General features: G+C 33.8%; 1 protein-coding gene and 1 pseudogene across 1 annotated transcript; both read left to right on the top strand.

Annotated features, from left to right (window-relative positions):
- Positions 1 to 1,612: 1,612 nt before the first annotated feature.
- Positions 1,613 to 10,846, top strand: LOC148207844 (uncharacterized; annotated as a pseudogene).
- A 6,639-nt stretch (positions 10,847 to 17,485) lies between these two features.
- On the top strand, positions 17,486 to 22,789 carry LOC148207843 (uncharacterized; the record flags this gene model as incomplete). The annotated part of the gene is made up of 3 exons (XM_088118256.1): positions 17,486 to 17,714; positions 18,705 to 18,815; positions 22,705 to 22,789. Coding segments are annotated over exons 1-3 (394 nt in total), but the record flags the coding sequence as incomplete, so codon positions are not given.
- Between the last annotated feature and the right edge of the window lie 174 nt (positions 22,790 to 22,963).

The raw sequence follows: 22,963 nt of genomic DNA, 5'->3' as shown, positions 1-22,963 counted from the left end.
AACATCTTAGCAATTTCAGCACACTTCCTAAATTTCAAAGCACATGCAGGAGAAGATCTCACAAATCTCACAACATTGCAAATATTACTAAGGCAAACATTATGATCCTTCAAAGCATCACATACAATAAGATTTAATATGTGTGCGCAACATTGAACATGCATATATTCACCCTCAAATAACAACTCCTCACTAAACCTCTTGATAATATATGCAACAACAGTATCATTCGAACTAGCATTGTCAACCGTCAAAGCCATAACTCTTTCAATCCCCCATTCCTCCAATTTTTTCTCAATAGTCTTATCAATGGTATCTCCTTTATGATTATCAATTGGACTAAAGCTAAGAATGCTCTTATGCAATTTCCAATCAGAATCAATGAAATAAGCAGTCAATACCATATAGTTTATATTTTGTCCAGAAGTCCAACAATCGGTAGTGAGAGAAACGTCATAATTTTTTGTCTTAAACATGTCTTTCAAACGTTGTTTCTCACTAATATATATCTTCAAAACATCTCTAGCCACAGTCATTCGAGATGGAACAACAAACCTAGGCTCAAGCAGACCTATTGATTTATTGATAAATCTTCGGAAACCCTTACCCTCCATAAACCTAAAAGGCAATTCATCGATAATGACCATCTCAACTAAAGCTTTTCTACAACTCTCCAAATCAAATGAATCACAAACAAGTTTTGAATCAGATTCCAAAACACTACTAACATGTTCTTGCTTTTTGAAAGCTAAAACTTTTTTGATAACATCTCTCTTCTTCTGGTAAGGGTATTTCTTGCAATTTTCTATATGGAAATTTAAAGATTCCGTCCCATTACGCTTAGGATGACATGGATACATATTTCCACAAGAATTGCATTTAGCTTGAGTATAGCAGGATCACCTTTCAATTTCTCAAAATGATCCCACACTATACTTTTGATATTCTGCTTACGCTTCCTTCTTTTCGGATTTGAAGAACAATCTGCCACTGGATCTAGATCTATGTTGATAGTACCAACTTTCTCTCCAACTGTTATACCACTTGGATGTTCCGATGTATTCATATTCTCTGCAAAATATATAACAATATTGTCAACAAGTGAGGTGAAAAACTTGTACCACTTTATAAATCGACCCGTAACGTGGTAGAAAACGTTGAAAACACACAGGTCTACAAATATAATTTTAAAAGTAAACTAAAGAACACTATAAACTAACTTTAAAAATAGAAAAACTTTGAAAACATACAGATCTACAAATATAATTTTAAAAGTAAACTAAAGAACACCAGAAACTAACTTTGAGCATAGAAGAACTTTGAAAACACAAAGATCTACAAATATAATTTTAGAAAACTAAATAACACCAAATCACTAAAAAATAGAAAAGTTTACTCTTCTGAACTCGAATCCAGTTTGAAAATGGAGGTACTTGATGGGAAGGGCAAAATCCAACGACGGCCAGCGGCTGTGAGACTTGGTCCCGTCGGCGGTTGGGTCCAACGGGGCTGTTCATTATGAAATAAATGAGATTTATGAATGGAAACTCGAATTTGGCGAGAAAATGGAGAGAATAGAAGAAAAATACTCACCGATCGATGGCAGCGAGCAATGACAGTGGCAGTAGACTACAGCAGCGACGACGAAGTCACGAGAGAGATGCGGCGAGCCGGTGACAGCGAGGTCACGAAGGAGAGAGAGACTGTGAGTGTGTGAGAGACAGAGACCAAATGAGGGAGGGAGGGAGGTTGTGCGACAGTGAGTGTGAGAGAGACAGAGACGAAATGGGGATGAAGGTCGTACGAAATGAGAGAGGGAGGGACTAAACCTAATTTCTAAAATCTAAACATATATGATATAATATTATATTATTATATGTATAAAAAATATTTTTTTTAACAATACATATGTCGGTCGGGTAGGTCGATTTTAGGAGATTTTTTTCTGCCAACCGACTGACCGACAGTCCTATAAAACCCCCGATCGACCAACCGCCCATGCACTCTCAAAACTGACCGACCGACCTATTTCGGTTGGTCGGGTCGGTTTTACCCCCTTTTATGTGCACCCACACTGGTGAGAAGTGGGAGGTTTTATCCCTTTTTTTCTCTTTTTATTCAATTAAAACTATTTTAATTAATAATTAATTAAATCAAATTCAAATTAAATTAAATTTAATCAAATTAACATAACCCATTAATTTAATTAAATAATGATTAAATTAAATTAAACTTAAATTAATCAACCATATTATAATCAAATTCTAATATATATCTCTTTCATAACTTTTCAATCCAATTCAAAATTAACTTTATATTATAATGTATCAATATATATTATATTAACTGCATCTCATACAATTAACTTTAATTCCCTTTAACAAATTTGAGCAATTCAAATTCTTTTCAAAACTAAATGTTCTTAACTATACTTTACGAGCTAGTAAGGGGATCTAATAGACCTACAGATCATAAGCTTCAACGATACAAGATTAATTTATTAAACTCATTAAATATATTAATCAACATTCATTAACTGTCGGTCACTCCACTAAAAACCCATAGCTGCACTCTTCTCACTGTAGAATATTTTGTGTCCACGGATTTTGACCATTAACGGTAAGTCAATCTTTCACAATGTTCGTAACCACACAGTTGGGTCAAATTACCATTTTACCTCTCTGTTACATCTTGGACCTTAAGTACCGCTGGTTCTCTAATGAACAACCCGATGATGGTCCGACAAATAACCAGAAGTCCCTCTCGACTAGTGAGAGGGTGGGGCCCCTTGTTTAAGTCCCGGAGTCAGCACTTAAGAGAATACTCATCGCACTTAAGAGAATACTCATCTACTTACCCTAAAGTTGTGAATGACTGAATTCCATCTTGTGTATATGTTCTTAACTTTCCGCTCGGTCTTGTCCCAAAATGGTAGGAATGTTGAGTCGGCGACTTGGGTCACTCTCACCCATACAAATCAAAGGACGAGCCCTAAAAGGCAGGAGTCCGGCCATAACTCACTCAAGATTGAGATCGAATTACCTGATGATCCTATTGAAATATTAATCTATTAGCTAACGGTGTTACAACTAAAGATTAATTATTTCGTGGTCCTGTATTATATTATACAAACTCATTGTATAGGATACCCCTACTCGAATTTCTTCATACGAACGACCTAGATCAAGTAATTTGTAACTATTATAAAATGGGTCGTATCCACAGTGTTTACCAGGATAAGGTACCCAACCTTATCTATATACTATAGACCCTTTAGGTTATTACTGAAACATTATCCACCTGTATATCTAATATATACTGTATATATATACACTGTATATTAACTATATAAGTTGCATATCTGTTACACATTGTTCCAGTTATATGACATAATCTCGGATGTTAGTTTATTAGATTTGGGTTAATGCAATTCTAAAAGAAATATCAATAATAAGTTTATTGAATAAATATTTGTTTTATGTTTACAAAACCACGAGTTTAGGGCACAAAACCCAACACTTTCGATTTAGTCCCTGTATGTAACAATTTAAGCCTCATTTGGTAACGTTCCCATTTCCTGTTTCTTGTTCTCGTTTCTAAATTTTAAAAAACGTTTATGGGAAAAGGGCAACATTGTGGGAACTCCCAAAATAAGTTTCTCCCGTTCCATTTCTTTTCTTTTATTTTCCTTTTTTTTTTTGCTTTGGTTTCTTGCTCATCCTTTATCTTATTCACTAGAGAGCTTCCTTCTTCGCCAGGGTTCTTCGATCTCCTTCTCCTTTAGAGTCACGGAAGGTATGTTCTCTTTCTCTTCCCCTTTTTTCTCTCACTCTATCCTTAAAAATTAGAGCAAAATTTCTCTGTCTGTCCATTTGAAAGTCTTTCCCATAATCATACATTTCACAAACCTCCTGCTTCATGGTATGAGCTTATTCATCTGTTCCGATGAAGATTTGGAGGTTTTATTTTTGATTTCGCATGCATTTGGTTTCTAGGTCTCTGTTATTTGCTCATTTCTAGTGGAAAATCACGTACCCTTTTGGACTTTATGGTGTGGTTGTGGAGATTCTGTGGATATCTGATTTCTTTTTGTCCTTTTTTATTCGACTCTTTTGAGTTTGAGGTGAACTTGAGTGTGCTAGCTAGATATTGTTCCCTTTAAAAATTAGGTTATAGGTGCAGGTTACGTGTATATAGAAGACAAAATTGCAACAAAAGCTAGTCTAATGAGTTTGACTATTTTTTTTATTGTTTTCTTTGTTTACGTTATCATTTAGTAAGTGAAAAGTTGTTGAAAGACAACAAATCTATACAACTTCCATTATTTTACAGTAAAAGTAAATTAATTTTAAATGTATCATAAGTATGATGATGAAAGAAACTTGAAACTGTAAACCAAGAAGATGTATGGTATTTTGATAAATTGACCATTTTCTCCTAACCTAGATATTTTCTTTTAGAAAATCTCAGATTTCTTTCACACCATATCCCCAAAATGGTTGCCTTTATATCATTAATTCATAGCATTTTAGCCCTACTCTTGACCACATAACAGTCGAGAAACGTTAAATTTGACCGACATATCAAAGGCTCAAGAACAACCAAAACATTAAAACTAAGAATCCAAGAATTTCCAACCACATGAATAGTGAAAGACATGTGTGCTTGATCCTTCTCTACTTTAAACATAATATGCAGTAATTTGGGCTTGAGGCTGTTCAGGGAAATTCTTTTCGCATCCCTTTTGTAGTACTAAAATAAAACATTCATGACAAATAGAATCCAAACAAAGATCTTCACCTTTAGAGGAATATCACATCTTCCAACAAGGCTTGAGATTATGAGCTTCCAATACAAAGGTTTTATTGAAAATACACGTGAAATACATGAAATTTCTAATCTTCCCCTCATTTTAGTGTGTACTCCATTAATTGTTCTTTTAACTCTTCCATCTTCTCACGTAATATTTTTCTTGCATGCCATTAAAAAAATTAACAACTCATTATTTAAAAAGAAATGTTTGTTTTTACATTTCTCTAGCTCTTAGTTGTAAAATATTTAATGGTGGTGAGGACAAGATTGGTCCTCACCGGTCAGGAGCCCGGTATTTTCCTAAAGGGAATGGGTTGTAAACTCCATGACGGCTACGCACCCTTTGAATTAATTTTTTAAATATGGTACGGTTAGGAGGTTGTCCCATAAGATTAGTCCCTCTAAGAAATAAGTAAAATGTTTTAATTGTATGACTGTCATATATCAACACATATGATTAGGATATTTAACTACAATTAATGGTTTGTTAAACTAATTAAAATAAATATCCTCAATCAATTGTGAAATTTGTGGCAACTAAAACTTCAGGGGTATTCTAGACATTTTTCTATGAAGCAAGAATTAGGTCAACAATTTCTCTAAATAGATCGATGGTAATTTTACCATTTTGGTCTTCATGACTTTTTTTTTTAATGAATGGTTTATCATTAAGCCACGTGGGCGCAAAGCGAACAACTCAATGGTAATTGACATATATCTTTAACCAAGAGATTGTGAGTTCAATCTCTCACTCCACATGTTGTACTAAAAAAAAATTAGGCCACAATTGGGCTTAAATTGAGAAAATGTTCTCCATCACAAGACGGTGAGCCAGAGGAGAAAGTTGTAATTCTGCACATGGTATTTCCTTCCACACTTGGCTACAAAATACCATTTTGCTAACCTGTGATTGCGTAAAATTTGGAAAAGCTATACAATAGTGGCTGATCTCCCTCCCACCCATTTATCATTCCAAAATGAAGTCATTCCATATTCCTATTCTTGGTTACCACAAAATTATCCACGTAGCCTTTTAGTTTCATTATATTCCATCAAGACTTCTTATGCATCATGTCCTCCAATTCCCTTTAGCTTTTGGAATGGACGTTAAACATACTCAAGATTTCTTCACCTACTGAATGGTTTATCATTAGGCCACGTGGGCGCAAAGCGAACAACTCAATGGTAATTGACATATATCTTTAACCAAGAGATTGTGAGTTCAATCTCTCACTCCACATGTTGTACTAAAAAAAAATTAGGCCACAATTGGGCTTAAATTGAGAAAATGTTCTCCATCACAAGACGGTGAGCCAGAGGAGAAAGTTGTAATTCTGCACATGGTATTTCCTTCCACACTTGGCTACAAAATACCATTTTGCTAACCTGTGATTGCGTAAAATTTGGAAAAGCTATACAATAGTGGCTGATCTCCCTCCCACCCATTTATCATTCCAAAATGAAGTCATTCCATATTCCTATTCTTGGTTACCACAAAATTATCCACGTAGCCTTTTAGTTTCATTATATTCCATCAAGACTTCTTATGCATCATGTCCTCCAATTCCCTTTAGCTTTTGGAATGGACGTTAAACATACTCAAGATTTCTTCACCTACTTTACAGGACTATCCCTAGAAGGATTCTTTCCAAGTCTTACAAACTCTTGTTTTCTTATATCAGATATGTGGTTGGAAAAAGGGAGAGTTGTATTTTCTTTTGCTCCAAATCCCCTTTCATCCTTTAAAATGCTCAAACTCCCAATTGAATTAGCCACCAACACATTCTTCCTATCCTCCTTCATGTTCTCCTCAAAGTGATTATGTAAGTTGCGAATCATAGTACCATTATCTTCTCCGCTTCGATATTGTAGTTGTAGCTCGACTGCTTAAACTCACTTTCAGGTTATCACATCTTTAAGGCCCCAATGCCCCATTTTCTCCTTACTTGGGGACATGACCTATGAACTTCATTCGACCTTCCATTAAAGGTGGTTTCCATTAGCCTTACGGTGAAGTTTTATCCTACATAGGGCCTTCCTCCGGATTTCTCCAAATCTTCATTTTATTATATTCCTATTGTTACTACTATTAATATCTTTTCATATTTGTTCAAACCAACACAAAAGTTAGTAGTTTTAAAACAATATTTATAAGCTATTGTAGTTTTGCTTGTGCGGGTGTGTTAGTTTTTGTCTTATTTAGTGTAGGTTACCTTTTTGATTTGTTTGTCTCTTTTGAGTTCAATGCTCTAGTTGGTGTTTTGCTTAAATTGAGACTTTTCAATTTTAGTTTTGTGTGTTTGTTTAAATACTTACTAAATAGTTTTATTTTGTTTTAATTTCTATACATCATTTTAGTGTCAATAAAATCATCAGAAAAGCATTATGTTGATGATGTAGTTGAAATTAAAGGTGAGCTACAAAGTGACGTTCTATGGTCAGACAAAAATGAAGCATTATTTATTGATTTAATAGATGAAGCAGTTAAAAAGGTCAATCGATGAACTATAACATTTACAAAATCAGGTTGGAATTATATGAGAAACCAATTAAATACTAGTACAAGATGTGCTTATACTGATGTCCAGCTGAAAAATAAGTTTTACAAATTAAGACAAATTTACAAGGACTGAAAGAAGTTATTGAGTGATATAATTGGAAAATGGGTGGGATCTGTTATTGGGCACTATCACTTTTGAAAAAGAGCAATGAAATGATCTTTTTAAGGTAAAAATAAATTAAAGTACTTTTTTCGTGCAACCTATTTGAATTATGGTTTATTCATATATTGATGTGCAATTTCTTATAGGTGAATAGTCTAAGAAGTTTAAGAAAAATGGTGAAAACATAGGGAGATAAAATTAGGGTTTGATTTATTAACAATTGAGTTGTATTGAAATACACAGTATGATGCTTCTATAAGTCGTTAACCTTAAATAAAAAAAAGACTAATCTACCCTCAAAGATAAATAATAATAATGACAAAAATATTAATGATAACATTCCCCCGCAAACTCACGATGCTACAACGATAAGCATTGAGAGTTTGTAAAATAAATAACGAAAGTGCGAAGCGGAGTGTGCCTTGGTAAACATATCAACAATTTGTAGAGATGAAGGAACAAAAGGCAATGTAATAGAGCTATGCTGGAGATGATGGTGAGTTACATGACAATCAATCTCAATATGCTTGGTTCACTCATGAAAAATTGAATTGCGCGCAATCTGAATAGCACTCTGGTTGTCACAATGTAAGAGAGTAGGACGACGAAGATAGACACCCATATCTGCAAGTAGCCAACTTAACCAAGCAATTTCACAAGTGGTCGAGGCCATGGCACGATACTCAGCTTCTATAGAAGACCTAAAAATAACATCTTGTTTCTTACTCTTCCATAAAATAAGTGAATTACCAAGGAAAATACAGAATCCAGTGGTTGACTTACGATCAGTAGGATCACCAGCCCAATTAGCATCAGAGTAAGCGCACAACTCTAAAGAGGACGTGGCGGGAAGCAAGAGGCTCTGAAACTGAGTGCCCCGAAGGTACCTGAGAATACGAAGAACAGCAGACCAATGAACTGTAGTAGAAGTAGTGACAAACTGACTAAACACATGAACAACGTGTGCAATGTCTGGACGAGTCACGGTTAGATAGACCAAACTACCAACAATAGTACGATACAAACTGGAATCTGATAAAGGAACACCATCTGACGAAGAATATCGGGCATTGGGCTCTAAAGGAGTACCAACCATCCTGTTGTTACTAAGACGCGCTTGATCAAAAAAATCAGCTATATACTTTGACTGAGATAAGAGATAACCTTTTGGAGAATAAGCGACCTCAATACTAAGAAAATAGCGCAGCATGCCTAAGTCTTTCATAGCAAAACAACGAGAGAGATCAGACTTTAAAGATTCTATTCCATCATAATCATCACCAGTAATGATCATGTCATCAACGTACAGTGACAACAAAATACGACCTACACTTGTACAGTTAACAAACAATGCGGAATCATGATGACTAGAGATAAAACCGAGTGAAGTAACAAATGTGGAGAACTTCTCAAACCTAGCACGAGGTGCTTGTTTAAGCCTATAAAGTGCTTTAGGAAGCCTACAAACTTCACCAGGTTTGTGAGCAACACCAGGAGGAGGAATCATATAAACTTCTTCATGAAAGTCACCATTCAAAAAAACATTCTTGACATCTATCTGATATATTCTCCATCAGCGAACAGAAGTCACTATGATCATAGTGCGGATAGTAGTCATTTTTGCAACAGGAACAAATGTTTCTTCATAATCCATGCCATACTCTTGAGAGTAACCTTTAGGAACAAGTCGAGCTTCGTATCATTCAATAGATCCATCAGATTTAGTTTTAATCTTATAGACCCAACGAGAGCCAATAGTACATTTTTCAGATGGTAGAGGTACGAAATCACATGTATGAGTCTGATGTAAAGCAGTAAGTTCCTTAGCCATAGCATTCTGCCAAAGTGGATCACAAACAGCCTCTTTAAAAGATGAAGGTTCAGAGAGATGATAAATTGAAGTAACAAAAGAAGCAAAAGAGCTAGAATAAGAGGAATATGCAAAATCTGGTAGTTTAGTGGACTTACAAACTCGAATGGATCGACGAAGTGGAGGAGCATCCGCGACCTCAAGAGATGATTGAGCAGCCATAGGAAGCAGAGAATGAGATGTGAATTTGTCAATAATCAAAGTACCAGAGTCTATTGAGCTATCAGAAGGGGCAGCCGGAGTAATGGATGAAGTTTCTTCAATGTCAGTATGAAATGTATTAATGTGAATGAGATATGAATGCGACAAGTGATGAAAACTAGCATGAATGGAGAGAAAAAGAATATGTTCTAAAAACACAACATGACGAGAGACATACTTGAAGATGAACTACTCAAGTGAAAGGAGGATGAATCCACAATAGAAGCTGCAACACCTGATACTTTGAGTTGATCCAAAACATATAGTCCCCCCTGCCTACGGCCTGTCCCAATCTCCTTCTGAGACTGCGGGTCCTGTATAGAACAAGTGGAAGACGAAAACGAAATTAAGTATCCCGATTTACATAATTTACTAACAGAGACAAGGTTCAAAGTAAGACTAGGAATATAGTAAACATGAGGGAGAGACACAGAAGGAGTAACAATTGTGCCGACACCTAATTGTAAATGGATCCTACTGTCGACGCCAAAATCGAAAATCAAATTAAAACAAAATTGTTTGCCAACCTCTTGTTGCAAATCAAATCAAAAGTATCAGTAATCTATGAAATAAAGCATATGTCTTCTCATCTTCTGAGCATCAATAAAATCTGGCTCCGATACCATGAAAACATAGGGAGATAACATCAGGGTTTGTTTTATTAACAATTGAGTGGTATTGGAATACACAGTATGATGCTTATATAAGTCGTTAATCCTAAATAAGAAAAGACTAATCTACCCTCAAAGACAAATAATAATAATGACAAAAATATTAATGCTAACAAATGGTTGCCAACATTACGGAAAACTTATGAGAATATTTGGAGATACTACAGCTATAGGTGTTAGTGCTTGTCCATCAACCAAAATTCCATCGAATTCTGAAGATGAAAATGATGTTGGAAGCAATATAAACTTTGTTGTTGAAGATACTAAAGGACAAGAAAAAAGTGGGAAACAAGTTCGAAGGAAAAGGGAAGAGTTAAGTAGTTTCATTTCTTCGTTTATAGATGTGTATGCTAAAAATGCAGAGAGAATAAATGATATTCTTGGGAAAAAAATCTCGAGTCGATGAAAGTCGGTCATCGAAGGCAAAAGATTCTATGGATGAAGAGTTGATGGAATGCTTCCAAGTTTTAAATGCAATGGAAGATATTGATGGGGAAACTTATACTAAAGTCTTGGAGCTTTTGCATGTGGATATTGCTTGGAGAAAAATGTTTTTACTCATGTCTGGGTCGAAAAAGAAAGACTTCTTTCGTAGTATAGATGTCATTTTATGCTTTTATTTTGATTGAAACTCAAATATCTAATTTGTGGATATCTTTTGTAGTTCTATTATTTTCTTTTGATTGAAACTCAAAGTTCGACTGATGTGGTTATCGTTTTTTGTTTATAATATAAATATTTCGAATTTGATTTCACTTTATTTTCCTCATTTTGATCCATTTATGTTTATAAAGTTGTTTCTTATTCCTATCTTGTTTAGGCAAGTTCATGGAACTAATTCAACACAATAGGAAAGGTATGATTGGAGATTATAACTTTGAGGATTGTGAGGATGAAAATGATGAATTTTTATACATATTTGTATGTTTATTGTGCATTGACGTCTACAAGATGCAATCCTCTAAACAACCTAGTAGAACATATTCGCTTAAAGGTCATGATTATGTGATTGAGTTATTAAATGACAATGACACAAGATGCTTTGATTATTTTAAGATGAAAAAAGATACATTCATAGCTTTTTGTGAAGAATTAAAAGCTAAAACGGATTTGAAAGCATCTAGGTATCTTACCGTTAAAGAGCAAGTTGCCATTTTTTCGTTAATCGTATCACATAATGAAAGAAATCGTATGAGCATAAAGATTTCAACACTCAGGTCATACCATTTCTCGATCCTTCAACCATGTTTTAAAGAAAGTTTACAAGCTTGGAGTATAAATTATTTGTCCACCAAACTTAGACATTATACCACTGGAAATCATATTCAAGCCTAAATATTATCTTTTCTTTAAGGTAATGAATTGTTTGTTTTTTCCACAAACATTTTGAATAAATATTTGTTTTCGAATAATAAGCTTGTGTTTGTGCTTACTTTTTAGAATTGTATTGGTGCGATTGATGATACTCATATATCTGCATGCATTCACAAAGTGAACGAATTCTAATGAACCTTCCCTAGATTTGTCGTGAATCTGCTCACAACACTCATACTGTTGGCTTTTTGGCCTTAATCTCAAATTAATTAATTTTAATTAATTAATTAATTAATGTTTTGATGATAACAAACTTAGTTTTATTTATTGACATTTTTTGTATTTTAAAGTGTCCACAGTGTAGAGCTCGTTACAACGATTCCAACAACTGTTAGATCATCCAAATCGGAGCTCAAACGGAGAAGTTACGATCGAAACAAATTGGAAGGAAAAATACCCGAGAAGATGACGTGGCCAGTTCGTAAGCTGACAAGTGACAAGCTTCTTTTTAAAGTATATATATATATTGAAAAAGAAAATAAAAAGATAAAAAAGAATAAATAAAAATTCAAAAAGAAAAAGTCAAAAGTTACCGTGGGTAATTTTGTTAAAAAAAAAAAGTCACTTCACATTAAATGCTGTCAGTTTAAAAAAAAATTTTGAAAAGTTACCGTTTTCTCACACATATATATATATATATTATTATTATTAATATTATATATATATAATTAAAATAACTTGTCACATCACTTTTTATATATATATATTTTTATTTTATTATCGTTATTATATATATATTATTCTTAATTTATTTTTTTTCAAAATTATCTCAACCCTTCATTCTTAATGATTAAGATCTAATGGTTTAAAATTAAACTTGATTTTTTTTTACCATTTTCTTCCCTCTATTTAAACTAAACTTCTCATTCAAAATTAGACAACAATTCTCTTATTCTCAATCCTCCATAACTTCAAAATTTTCATTTTGCTAATCTCTCAAAGTTCTCAATTTTTCTTTCCATCTTATTTGTGAGAGAAATTTTATTGTTGTGAGGATTGAAATTTTTGTGAGCTCAAATTTGTATATTTACTCTATTTGAGAGTTTGTAAGTGTGTGTTTCAAAATCTTCAACTCATTGTAATGGTGTGATCCTCACCGTGGAGAGGATCGTCTTTGCTCTTGTGAAGAACAGTGTACCGGTTTGACTCCTACCGTAGAAAGAGTCAGAATTTCAATTTACAACCCAAGAGGTGCTTGGGAAGTGGAGTAGGACAGTTGTGCCGAACCACTATAAAAATTTCTGGTGTCAAATTTCTTTAACTCTCTCTCTTATTTATTTTTGCAATTAATCTTAGAATTTGATTGTTTGCTTTAAATTTCTCTTGTTTGCCTTAGAATTCATTTTATCTTACTTTGTTAAAATTGCATATCTCAAAAAGTGTATTATTTTTGTATAAATTGGGCCCATTTATTAAAAAGTTTATATTTTGTTAATTAAACCCTATTCACCCCCCCTCTAGGGTTGCCATACCGATCCAACACATACCATGAGCCAAATCTGGATGAGTTTAAATCATAGCGTACCTCAAGCTCCCCACAATACTATTAATGGAAAATCCTCCGTATCTTTCTTTTCTTGTTCACAACTCAAACACTGTTTCATAGATAATTTGAAGTGTGGTGTCAAATGAGTTTTTACTATCTTTGAATTTGTCATATTAAACCTGCCCAGTAGCTTTGAAATGTACTCCTTTTTACATCCTTTGAATTTGTCATATTAAACCTGCTCAATAGCCTATAAAGACACACTTTAAGGCTCTAAGGTTCAATTTATCTCGATTTGTGTGAGCATATGCAGTACATCCGAAAACTCTCAAGTGAGAAATGTCTGGTTTTACTCGAGACCACATCTCCTCAAGCGTTTTGAATTCAACAGCCGATGAACGTGTTCTATTTATCAAATAACACGTTGTGACTATTGCTTCCCCCCAAAACAATTTGGACAAATTTGATTGAGATAACAAACATCTTACCATTTCTAAAATGATCATATTCATACGTTGAGCAAGACCATTTTGTTGCGAAGTGTAACCAACTGTTAAGTGTCTAGAAATACCATACTTTGATCAAAGTTTATTAAACTCTCAATTCACAAACTCAAGTCCTCTATTAGTCATGATTTTCTTCACTTTCTTCCCAGTTTGATTCTGAAATAAAGTAAGCCAATCATTGAACTTTGACACTGTCTCATCTTTATGCTTCAAGAAATAAAGTCACACTTTCCTATTATAATCATCCACAATGGGTAGAAAATACTTGGCTCCTCCATGAATACTCACATTTGCTGGCCCCCATAAGTCTGCATGAATATAATCAAGCCTTTCTTTTGTGCAATGTTTTCCCTTTGTGAATTTTACATTTATAGACTTGTCAAAGATGCAATGTTCACAAATAGAAAATTACCCACTTGCTTCAAGTTTAAAATCCCTTGATTATTCTGCTCTTTCACGCCTTTCTCACTAATATGCCCCAAACGTGTATGCCAGAGTTTTGTAGCTTTGAAATTTTATCCACATCATCAGAGACAAGTGAGAGATTTTCTGACACTATCCGACTACTCAGTACATAAAACCCATTTTTAAGTTCTTTTCAGCTTCAATAGTGAGCCTTTACATATTTTAGTCTCACCATTTGCTATTTTGCTAGTATAACCAAGCTTATCTAAAGTTATAAGAGAGATAAGATTTCTTTACAAATCAGGGACAAGCCTCACATTAGTCAAAATTTTCACCAAATTATCATGAAGTCTCAGTCTCACCATGTCAATCCTCTTGATCTCACATATTTGATTGTTACCAAGGTAAAATTTTTTCTAGCTTGCAATGGTTTAAAGTCACTGAAGTATTCCCTTGAAGACGTCATATGAAAAATAAAATTGAGTCCAAAACCCAGTTATCTGGCCATTCATTCCCTAAAACCAACAAAACCTCAGTTGATTCATAACCATCCAATACATTTGCTGAACTCTCTCCCTCGACCTTTTCCTGGTTGGATTGTTTGCTCTTTGCCAACAAATGACAATTTCTCTTAAAATGTCATTATTTCTAACAATTGTAAAACTTCTTACCCTTAGCTCTGGATTTTGATCGTGATTTTCCTCTCTAGTTGCTGTAATTTTTCTTCTTTACTCTACCTCGAGTTTACAGTGCTTCACTGTCATTCCTCTTCAGTTTGATCTCAAGTTCTTTCGACTTCAAAGCATTCATAACTATTTCTATATCTAAGCTGTCTCTTCCATACTTAATTGCTGTCTTGATTTCTTTATACAAATCGGGCAATGAATTCAACAAAATTACCGCTTGATTTTCTTCAGACATTTTCTCTTCAATGTTGGCTAATCAAGAACAATTTGTTAAACTCATCTAAATTTGCATCTAATGGTTTTGAAGGATCCATCCTAAAACAAAAAAATTTCTCCTTGAGATATATCTTATTCATACAGACTTGACAAGATATAACTTATCCAACATTTTCTATATCTTTAAGGCTGAGGTGACATCATCGACCCGTCGTAAAACATTATCCGACAAATACAAAATCAGTGTACTAAAAGTCATCTCAAGCATTTCTTCCTTCTCTTATTCCGTCATTTCAGCTGCGTACTTTTTTTTAAAATCATTAAGAGCTTTTGCAACCTTTTGTTGCATTACGGACTCTCATCTTCTTTTTCCATAATCCAAAATCACCCTTACCATCAAATTTCTCTAGTTGAAACTTAGTAGTCATTTTCAAGATTCACTTATAAAAATCTTTTTAATTTTTTTGATAAAAGCTTGTTGAAAAAAAAAGAGCTCAAACGAGGCTCTGATATCACTTATTGAGAAATTCCAACATACATTAACAACACCAACAATTTCAAAAAATATATAATATCAACTAACTAAGTTCCAACAATAAATTTAACAAATAAATGAGGTATAGAGAAGAAATGACATACTGATTTATAGTGGTTTGATCAATGTGATATACATCCAATATAACGATCCGTCTATTCCATTCAATCGCCGAGAGCAACAACAAAGTACAAGGAGTCTTCAAGGAATAAAGAGCTTTAAGATACAACACCAAAATCCCCTAAAACAACACACCAATCTCACTCACCATCAATGAAGTTGATACAAAAGAGAGAAGTACCCAAGGGAATTTTGCAAGAGAAAACCCACTTAAATCTCTCTATTTTGGCTCACACACTAAATATTGTATTTTATGTTTTTAAGTGTTTTCAAATATGTGTTTGGTATCAGATTTGAAAAATGAATCTCAATTTAAAAATTGTCCAATATGTGTTTAATAATATATTTGTAAAACAATGTAGTTACCAACTAAATATTTAGTTCAATCTAAAATATCATTAAATAATTTATTAACATATATGTTACAAATTTGATGTTTTATTATTTTACAATATTATATACATGTTGTACTAAATATATATATATATATATATATTTTACATATTTTAAATAAAAATATATATATATTTTACATATTTTAAATAAAAAAAGAATTTATAACATGAAATATTATATCTGTCAAAGTTTTTAGGGTAAGCATGATTAGTTATCTAAAACATAAATTTAAAATATAAGGGATTCAATGTGTTTGGTAGCAGATTTGAAAATTGAATCTTAATTAAAAAAAATCAAATTCAAATATTTTGTAACATATTGGCAAGTGTTACCAACTAGATATTTAGTTTAATCTAAAAAATATATTAATTAATTTATTAACACAAATGTTATAAATTTTGTTAGAATTAGTATTTTACAATGTTATATTTTACATAATATAATTTTAACAAAAAATGAAATGAGTTTATAGCACGAAAGAATGTATTTATCAAAGTTTTTATATTTTTAAATATAACTCTGCATTTTAAAATTTTATATCAAAATATGGAAATATTGTAAACATAAAAAAATTGTTTTCAGAATTTTCACTATTTGGATTACAAAATCCGAAAAGAACCCTACCAACCCCATATTCATTGAACTCATTTAATTCAGTGAATCTGAAAACAGAAACAGAATCCGGATTATCTCCCATACTCTTAGCTGTTTGGTTGGAAACTCGGATTCTATTTTTTGTTTTCAAATTCACTTAATCAAATGGATTGAGTTAATACGCATTTGGCAGAATTTGAGATATTCGTTTTTGAAAGCTGTTTTCGGATTATGTGATCCAAACAATAGAAATTCGAAAACAATTTTTTTAATTTATTTATATTTTTAGTGTTTTCAGATTCAAAATTTGAAAATTTTAAGATGCATAATTACATTAAAAATGAAAAAACTTTGATAAATATATTACTTCATATTATAAACTCATTTTATGTTTGTTAAATTTAAAACATGTAAAATATAATGTATTCTAAATTTATAATCTTGTAAAATAATAATTATACAAAATTAATTAAAAAATGTTAATAAATTAATCCATATAAGTTTAGATTAAACTAAATATTTGGTTCGTACTCCTAACAAAATTTTAAATTGAGATTCAATTATCAAATCTGTTACAAAATAATATTTGAAAATACTGAAAACAAAGAATACGATTATAATTTTCATTAATCTCTTGTTTTCAAATTTACGTTTTTTTAATTACCAACCAAACAAATCCCATCTTTTTATATAATTGTGCATTTTGAAATTTCAAATTTAGAACCTGAACCTAAAAAATGGGGATGTTTTAGATCCAAGAATTCAAAAGTAATTTTAAAAAAATTATGGCAAATAGATATTAACTCAATTAATGATTTAGTGAATCTGAAAACAAAAAAATAAAGAAAAAAAGAAAAAAAGAGAAAAGACCGAAAAGAAAGACTACTCGTTTAAACAGACTTCTGGTTGAAAACAAATTCAAGATTTGCGAAAAGGGAATTCTGGAGGTGCTGGAATATTTCCCCCCCACAATCGCCATTGATGTTCAAATTCTCTCCGAAAGAAGTCAAGAGGGAAAGCATGAAGATGAGTCTGACCCCAGATGAATCACGGACACTCTACTCCTTCCTAGCAGGAGGGGATCAGCGCCCATTTATGGATATCATCGCCGATTTTACCGCCAAGATCCCTCGCCCTCGCCACTTCGTTGCTTGTTATTCCCTCGTTCTTCTCTTGGAGGTAATTACAATCTCTTTTCACTCTTCCCCATCTACTCTTTTTGTCATGATTTCGCACTGCTTGTACGATTTCTTCTGATTTTCTTGTTTTTCCACCACCAGCTCTAGGGTTGGATTTTATTTGCAATTCTCGTTTATGTTGCGCCTTCATTTACTTAGCCTGCCGATTAGATTTGTTTTTGTTTGTTATCACTGCATGCGTTGGAACTAGGCCTCTCTGTCACGAAGCTTGAATACCCACTATGGATGTAGAACCTAAATCGATGAAGTTGTGGCCGCAGGAACTGTATTTTAATTTTTTTTTCCCATTTGGGTTTCTTTTGTGGCCGCAGAAATTATAATAATATTAATAATATTACTCATTCTTGGTCGTCTTTTGATTCGAGGCCTCTCGACAATAGCTGTTATCCCTTTTCAACCTGTTTATTAATGCAATCATAAAAGAAAGTAGGATGACTATGTAGCAGAAGAATTCTTATCACTGAATTTCATACAAGCGGGGGATATCTTAAATAATCTATTCTCCACTCTGTTCAGCTATTCAGAATGTAGGTTTTTTCCTTGTTTATTTTATTGTCATTTTTAGTTGTTTGGTATTTGATATTTTGGGATTTTCACTTGTATATATAGTTGGAATGTGCAGTTCATTTTGAGAATAAATCTATGTTTGGTATTAACCTTTGTTTTTCTTTGTACCGTTATCATTTGTATAGAAGTCTTTTCTTGTGTCATCTAAAAGAAAAAATGGTACAATATGTTTTTTCCACATTACTATTATCGCTGTTATAGTGAATTATTGAGGTGATTGTGACATGGTATTGATTTCTATTTGGAATTTATCATACATGTTTAGACAGTGATGAATGGATTCCACATCTTTGATGTGAACTGTTTCCATCTGTTTCTTATCTTTTGCATGAAATCTTTATATGCTTAAGACTTGACCATTTTTTGTCTTTACGGATTACTGATTGGCTGGTCTAAAATGCAGCCAAAGAAGTTGCTCAATTCCACTCAACGTTTAGTGGGGTTTGCTATTCTTCACCAGGCATATTCCTCGCAGAAATCTTCTTCTAATCCGTTTATATCTTTTATCGTAAATGTAAGCATGCTACCTTATGACTTGTTACGAGTAAAATAAGGCATTTTAGAGTTTTGTTCTCTTTAGTTTTCCGCTCAAAAATTAAATTCATTAGGTTGGATAGCAATGTTTTACAAATTAATTTTTGTTAAATGTCAATAGCCTGACACATTATGTAAACTATGCTCTTTTGCACCTTGGGCAAGAAAAATTTAGCAATTTAACTCTATTGTAAATTGTTTAGAAACGTGCCGTGAATACAACTGTAGACTTCATGACTGAAGTAGATAAATAGATATAGAGGGAGTTGAGCTTGTATCGTTGAGTTCATAAAAGATAACTATTTTTCTTTCTCCATACCTTGGAGCTCTCTCAATTATGTAGTTGAATGCTTCAAGACACTTTTGTCTCTCCCCTTAGCCTTAAATTCTTCAAAGAGTCTAGAGTTGATGATTATGTGTTGTGGGTCGAAAAGATGTCATACAAAAAGGGTTCCTTTGCCGAGATCACAAATTTGGACTAAAATGGTGACAAAAATAGAGTTCTAGTCCCTTCCGGTGAAAGTAAGAAAGGTTGGTCCTTTTCTATTGCCCTGATTTCTCACTTCCCATATGCCTCTTCTTGCATTAATGAAGTTCATTTATCTTATAAAAAAGGTTGTTGAATGGTATTAATGCCTCTACCCCTACCTTCTCAAATGCTAGAACCAAAAAGCTTTTGAATAAAGTTGATTGGGACTTCCTTAAAGAGATCTTTGTGGCTAAGGAGATTCATACATTTCTACAGTTTTGGGCTCCTCTTGTTGGGTTGCTTTTGTATGCCCTTGTATATTTCTTTCATTTTTTCAATGAAAGCAGTTTTTCATTAAAAGGAAAAAAAAACTTGGATCTCTCCCAAATTCTATAAATGGCAAATATGCTATTGAAAGCATGGTAAGGTGTGAATTTATGGGGACCAAGTTTCGTGGATAGCCTTTAAATTATGAATTGGACTATTTCTCCATCAATCCCTGCATTTGAACAACATCTTCTATCCACAACCCTGATTTCCGTAGCCACTAACCTACCTAATTGAGTGCCTATTCTCCATTGAAGTAGTTGCTAAGCTTCACTGTCTCCATCTTCACGTTGGCTTTTGGGAATGAACTGTGAATTTTCCAAGCTTCTCTGTCGGGCTTCCTTAGTAGGGTGTGTGCGAAGTGCGTGATTTTCCTTTGGGTCAAAATTTAAAGAGTATTGCCTTTTGGGTGCCAGCACAAAAAAGATTCAAAAGCGCCTCGCTTTGTGGAAAAAAGTCTTTTTCTTTAAAGGATTGAGACTAACACTTATCCAGGCAGTTTTAAGGGTATACCTACTTACTTTATTTCCCTTTTTAAAATCCTGATTGTGAGCAAGAGCTTGGAGAAAATTATGAGAGATTTCCTTTGGGAGTGGATGAGGGGGATGGATGTCACTTAGTCAATTAGGAAACCATTTCAAGGCCTTTGGAGGTGGGGGAACTTGAGACATAGAAAATGACGCTTTGTTTAGCTCCCAAAGGATGATTCCATTGGCAAGAGCTTGGGGTCTCTTGGTCGTACCGACTTGGAGGTCTCAAGTTCGAAGCTTCGCGTGAGCTTAATACAAAAAACCGTTGATATTTATCGGGTCCAAGCCTTGTGGGGGGGTAGGTGCCTTGAGTATTGAGTAGCAAAGCTTCGACTTCCGATTATCACAAAAAAAGGCTTTGTTGGCCAAATGGTTGTGGTGGTTCTTTCTTTCAGAATCTAGTGCCTCGTGATAGTGAAACTTTGGAGGTTTCTTTGGGTCTCTCCCCCCTTCTACCCCATTGCGTGCTTCGCTTTGTAAAGTTAGAAGCCAACAAAGATAATGTTTTTGGGTGCAGGCATGAGAAAGTCGACACCTTGAATCGTATTCAAAGGTGTTCTTCCTTCTTATTGGGGCCATAGTGGTATGTTCTTTGAAAAGTACCTTGAGGATCTTGACCACATTATGTGGAAATGTGCCCAGGATATTTGAGTTCTTTAAGTTTTTTGGGGTGACTTGGGCTCGTAACAGAAGTTATTGGGTGTTGATGGAGTGGGTTTCGTTGTTCCCTCCCTTTCAGGACTAGGGAAGTTTTGTGCTTGATTTGCCTCTTTGCTATTTTGTGGGGAATTTGGCGTGAGAGAAACAATATAATATTTAGGGGTTGAGGGATCTAGGAAGATGTGTTTTGGAGCATATTAGATTTAATACTTTCTTGTTCCTAAGATTTTTTGTAATTCTCAATTAGGTTTAATTCGTCTGGATTGGAGCCCCTTTCTCTAGGCGGGCTTCCTTTTGTTTGTCAGGCTCTTTTTTCGTTTCCCCTTCTATACTCTTTCATTTCTCTCAATGAAAGCTCAGTTGCTCATTTTTTTTGAACAACTTTTCATTGATAAATGAAAAGGAATTGAAAAATGTTCAAAGATACAAACTCCCGTAGGAGTGAGATTATAAGTGAAGCAAAAAGAAATAAACCAAACCAAAATTAAGGCGGAGTTATAAGAGCCTCCCAATTTGAACAAACCATACTTGAAGAATAATTAGCGAACAAATTAGAAAGACACCCATCTAGAGACTTTAAACTTGGTTAAATTGAAAACCTTAAAAACCTCAAGGGAAGCTTTACTTTTTCCTCCGAAAATCTTTTGATTTCTTTCAAACCAAATACCAGACAATAAAGCTATAACTCCAGCTATCCATAACTCCATTACACCAAAGAACACCTGCTTTGGTGCAAAACCCGGCCCGATTACTAGTGAACTTAGTTTTTTGCAACATCAATCTCAAAACACTCAAGAAACGTTAAAAGCTCTAAGAAAAATTTCCAGCAGGATGCTGCAAAAGAGCATTGGAAGAAAATATGCCGTGGGGACTCGCAAGAATTTCCACACAGTAAATAAATAGAGGGATGAAGAACCATGGAAGGAATCTTTTTTTGAAGAACATCAGCCGAAGAATCCAAACTAGGATATTAACTTTCTTTGGACTTTTGTTTTCCATAGTGCATCCAAAAGGTCCCCAGGCAATGGAATAGAATTTTGCTGCCTACTTAAGGAGGCAAAAGACCCCCGAAGGTTCCAAAGACCAGCACCTTCTACCAACTTCATCTATAACTGAGGTTGAATTAAATAAAGCCAGCAAGGCTGAAAACTCCTCTAATTCGTCTTCTTTTAAAGCTCTTCTAGTCTCAATATGCCAAACTCCAGAGACATAATCCCAAAAGTTTGAAACAGGGGCATTAGGAAGAGGAGAAAGCTTAAAGATCTTAGGAAACAAACCTTTAAAGCCTCATTCCCCAACCAGATATGATGCCAAAAGAAAACCTTTCTCCATTATGAACTATGAAGTGTGAATGATGCTACACCTTTTCCACTGCTTAGTAATGTTGCTCCACGGACAACGAAGGCAGGAATTAGGCTTTTCAGCACTGACCAACCAAAGGAATCAGAACCATAAATGCTATCCACCACCAACCACCAAAGGGAACCAGATTCTAGACCAAAACGCCAACCTGATTTTGCTAAAAGAGCATTGTTTCTTCAGGCAAGACCCCCAACTCCCAAGCCACCATTAGCAAGATGTTTAGAAGTAATATTCCAATTAACAAGCTTTCTCATTAAAAAGAATATGTAATGGTAGCATATTTAGAAGGGAATCAAAGCAAAGGTTACCGATTTCCATCAATTTGATAGCCCATTTTTTTTTAACAAGAAACAACTTTTCATTGATATATGAAAATGACCCATTTCTTTGTTTTAATAATAATAAAAACCTTTATTGCTGTAGGATGGGCTGTACAAATAAATTTTGTTCTTTTCCTTGCCTTCTGTATAAGGTTAATTTTAGTAATTGTGATTTTTTCTGCTTTGCATTCTGGGTATCAGGCTGCTTCTAACGAGGAAGCTGAAAAATATGAGAGGGCATTTATTTTCCAGCTTTTAGCATCTGACAGCTCCAGTGGTGAAAGAGGTTTCGACTTTTTTTATTGACTACATTGAATTTTAGCTGACCATTTAGCATATTCTTAGTTGTCTATAATAATTGCTTATGCTGTATGGTTTGGAAGATGATGCCTATTTGGGCATCATGGTAACTGATTAATATGAGGAATCATAACTGGGTTAGATTATTGGTAAAATCGTA

The sequence above is a fragment of the Momordica charantia genome, unplaced genomic scaffold (assembly GCF_013281855.1).
Source record: "Momordica charantia cultivar OHB3-1 unplaced genomic scaffold, Mcharantia_2.0 BLBB01000051.1, whole genome shotgun sequence".
In the NCBI taxonomy this organism is placed as follows: domain Eukaryota; kingdom Viridiplantae; phylum Streptophyta; class Magnoliopsida; order Cucurbitales; family Cucurbitaceae; genus Momordica; species Momordica charantia.
Note: the sequence above shows the minus strand (reverse complement) of the source record. Positions and strands in the feature narration are given on the sequence as shown.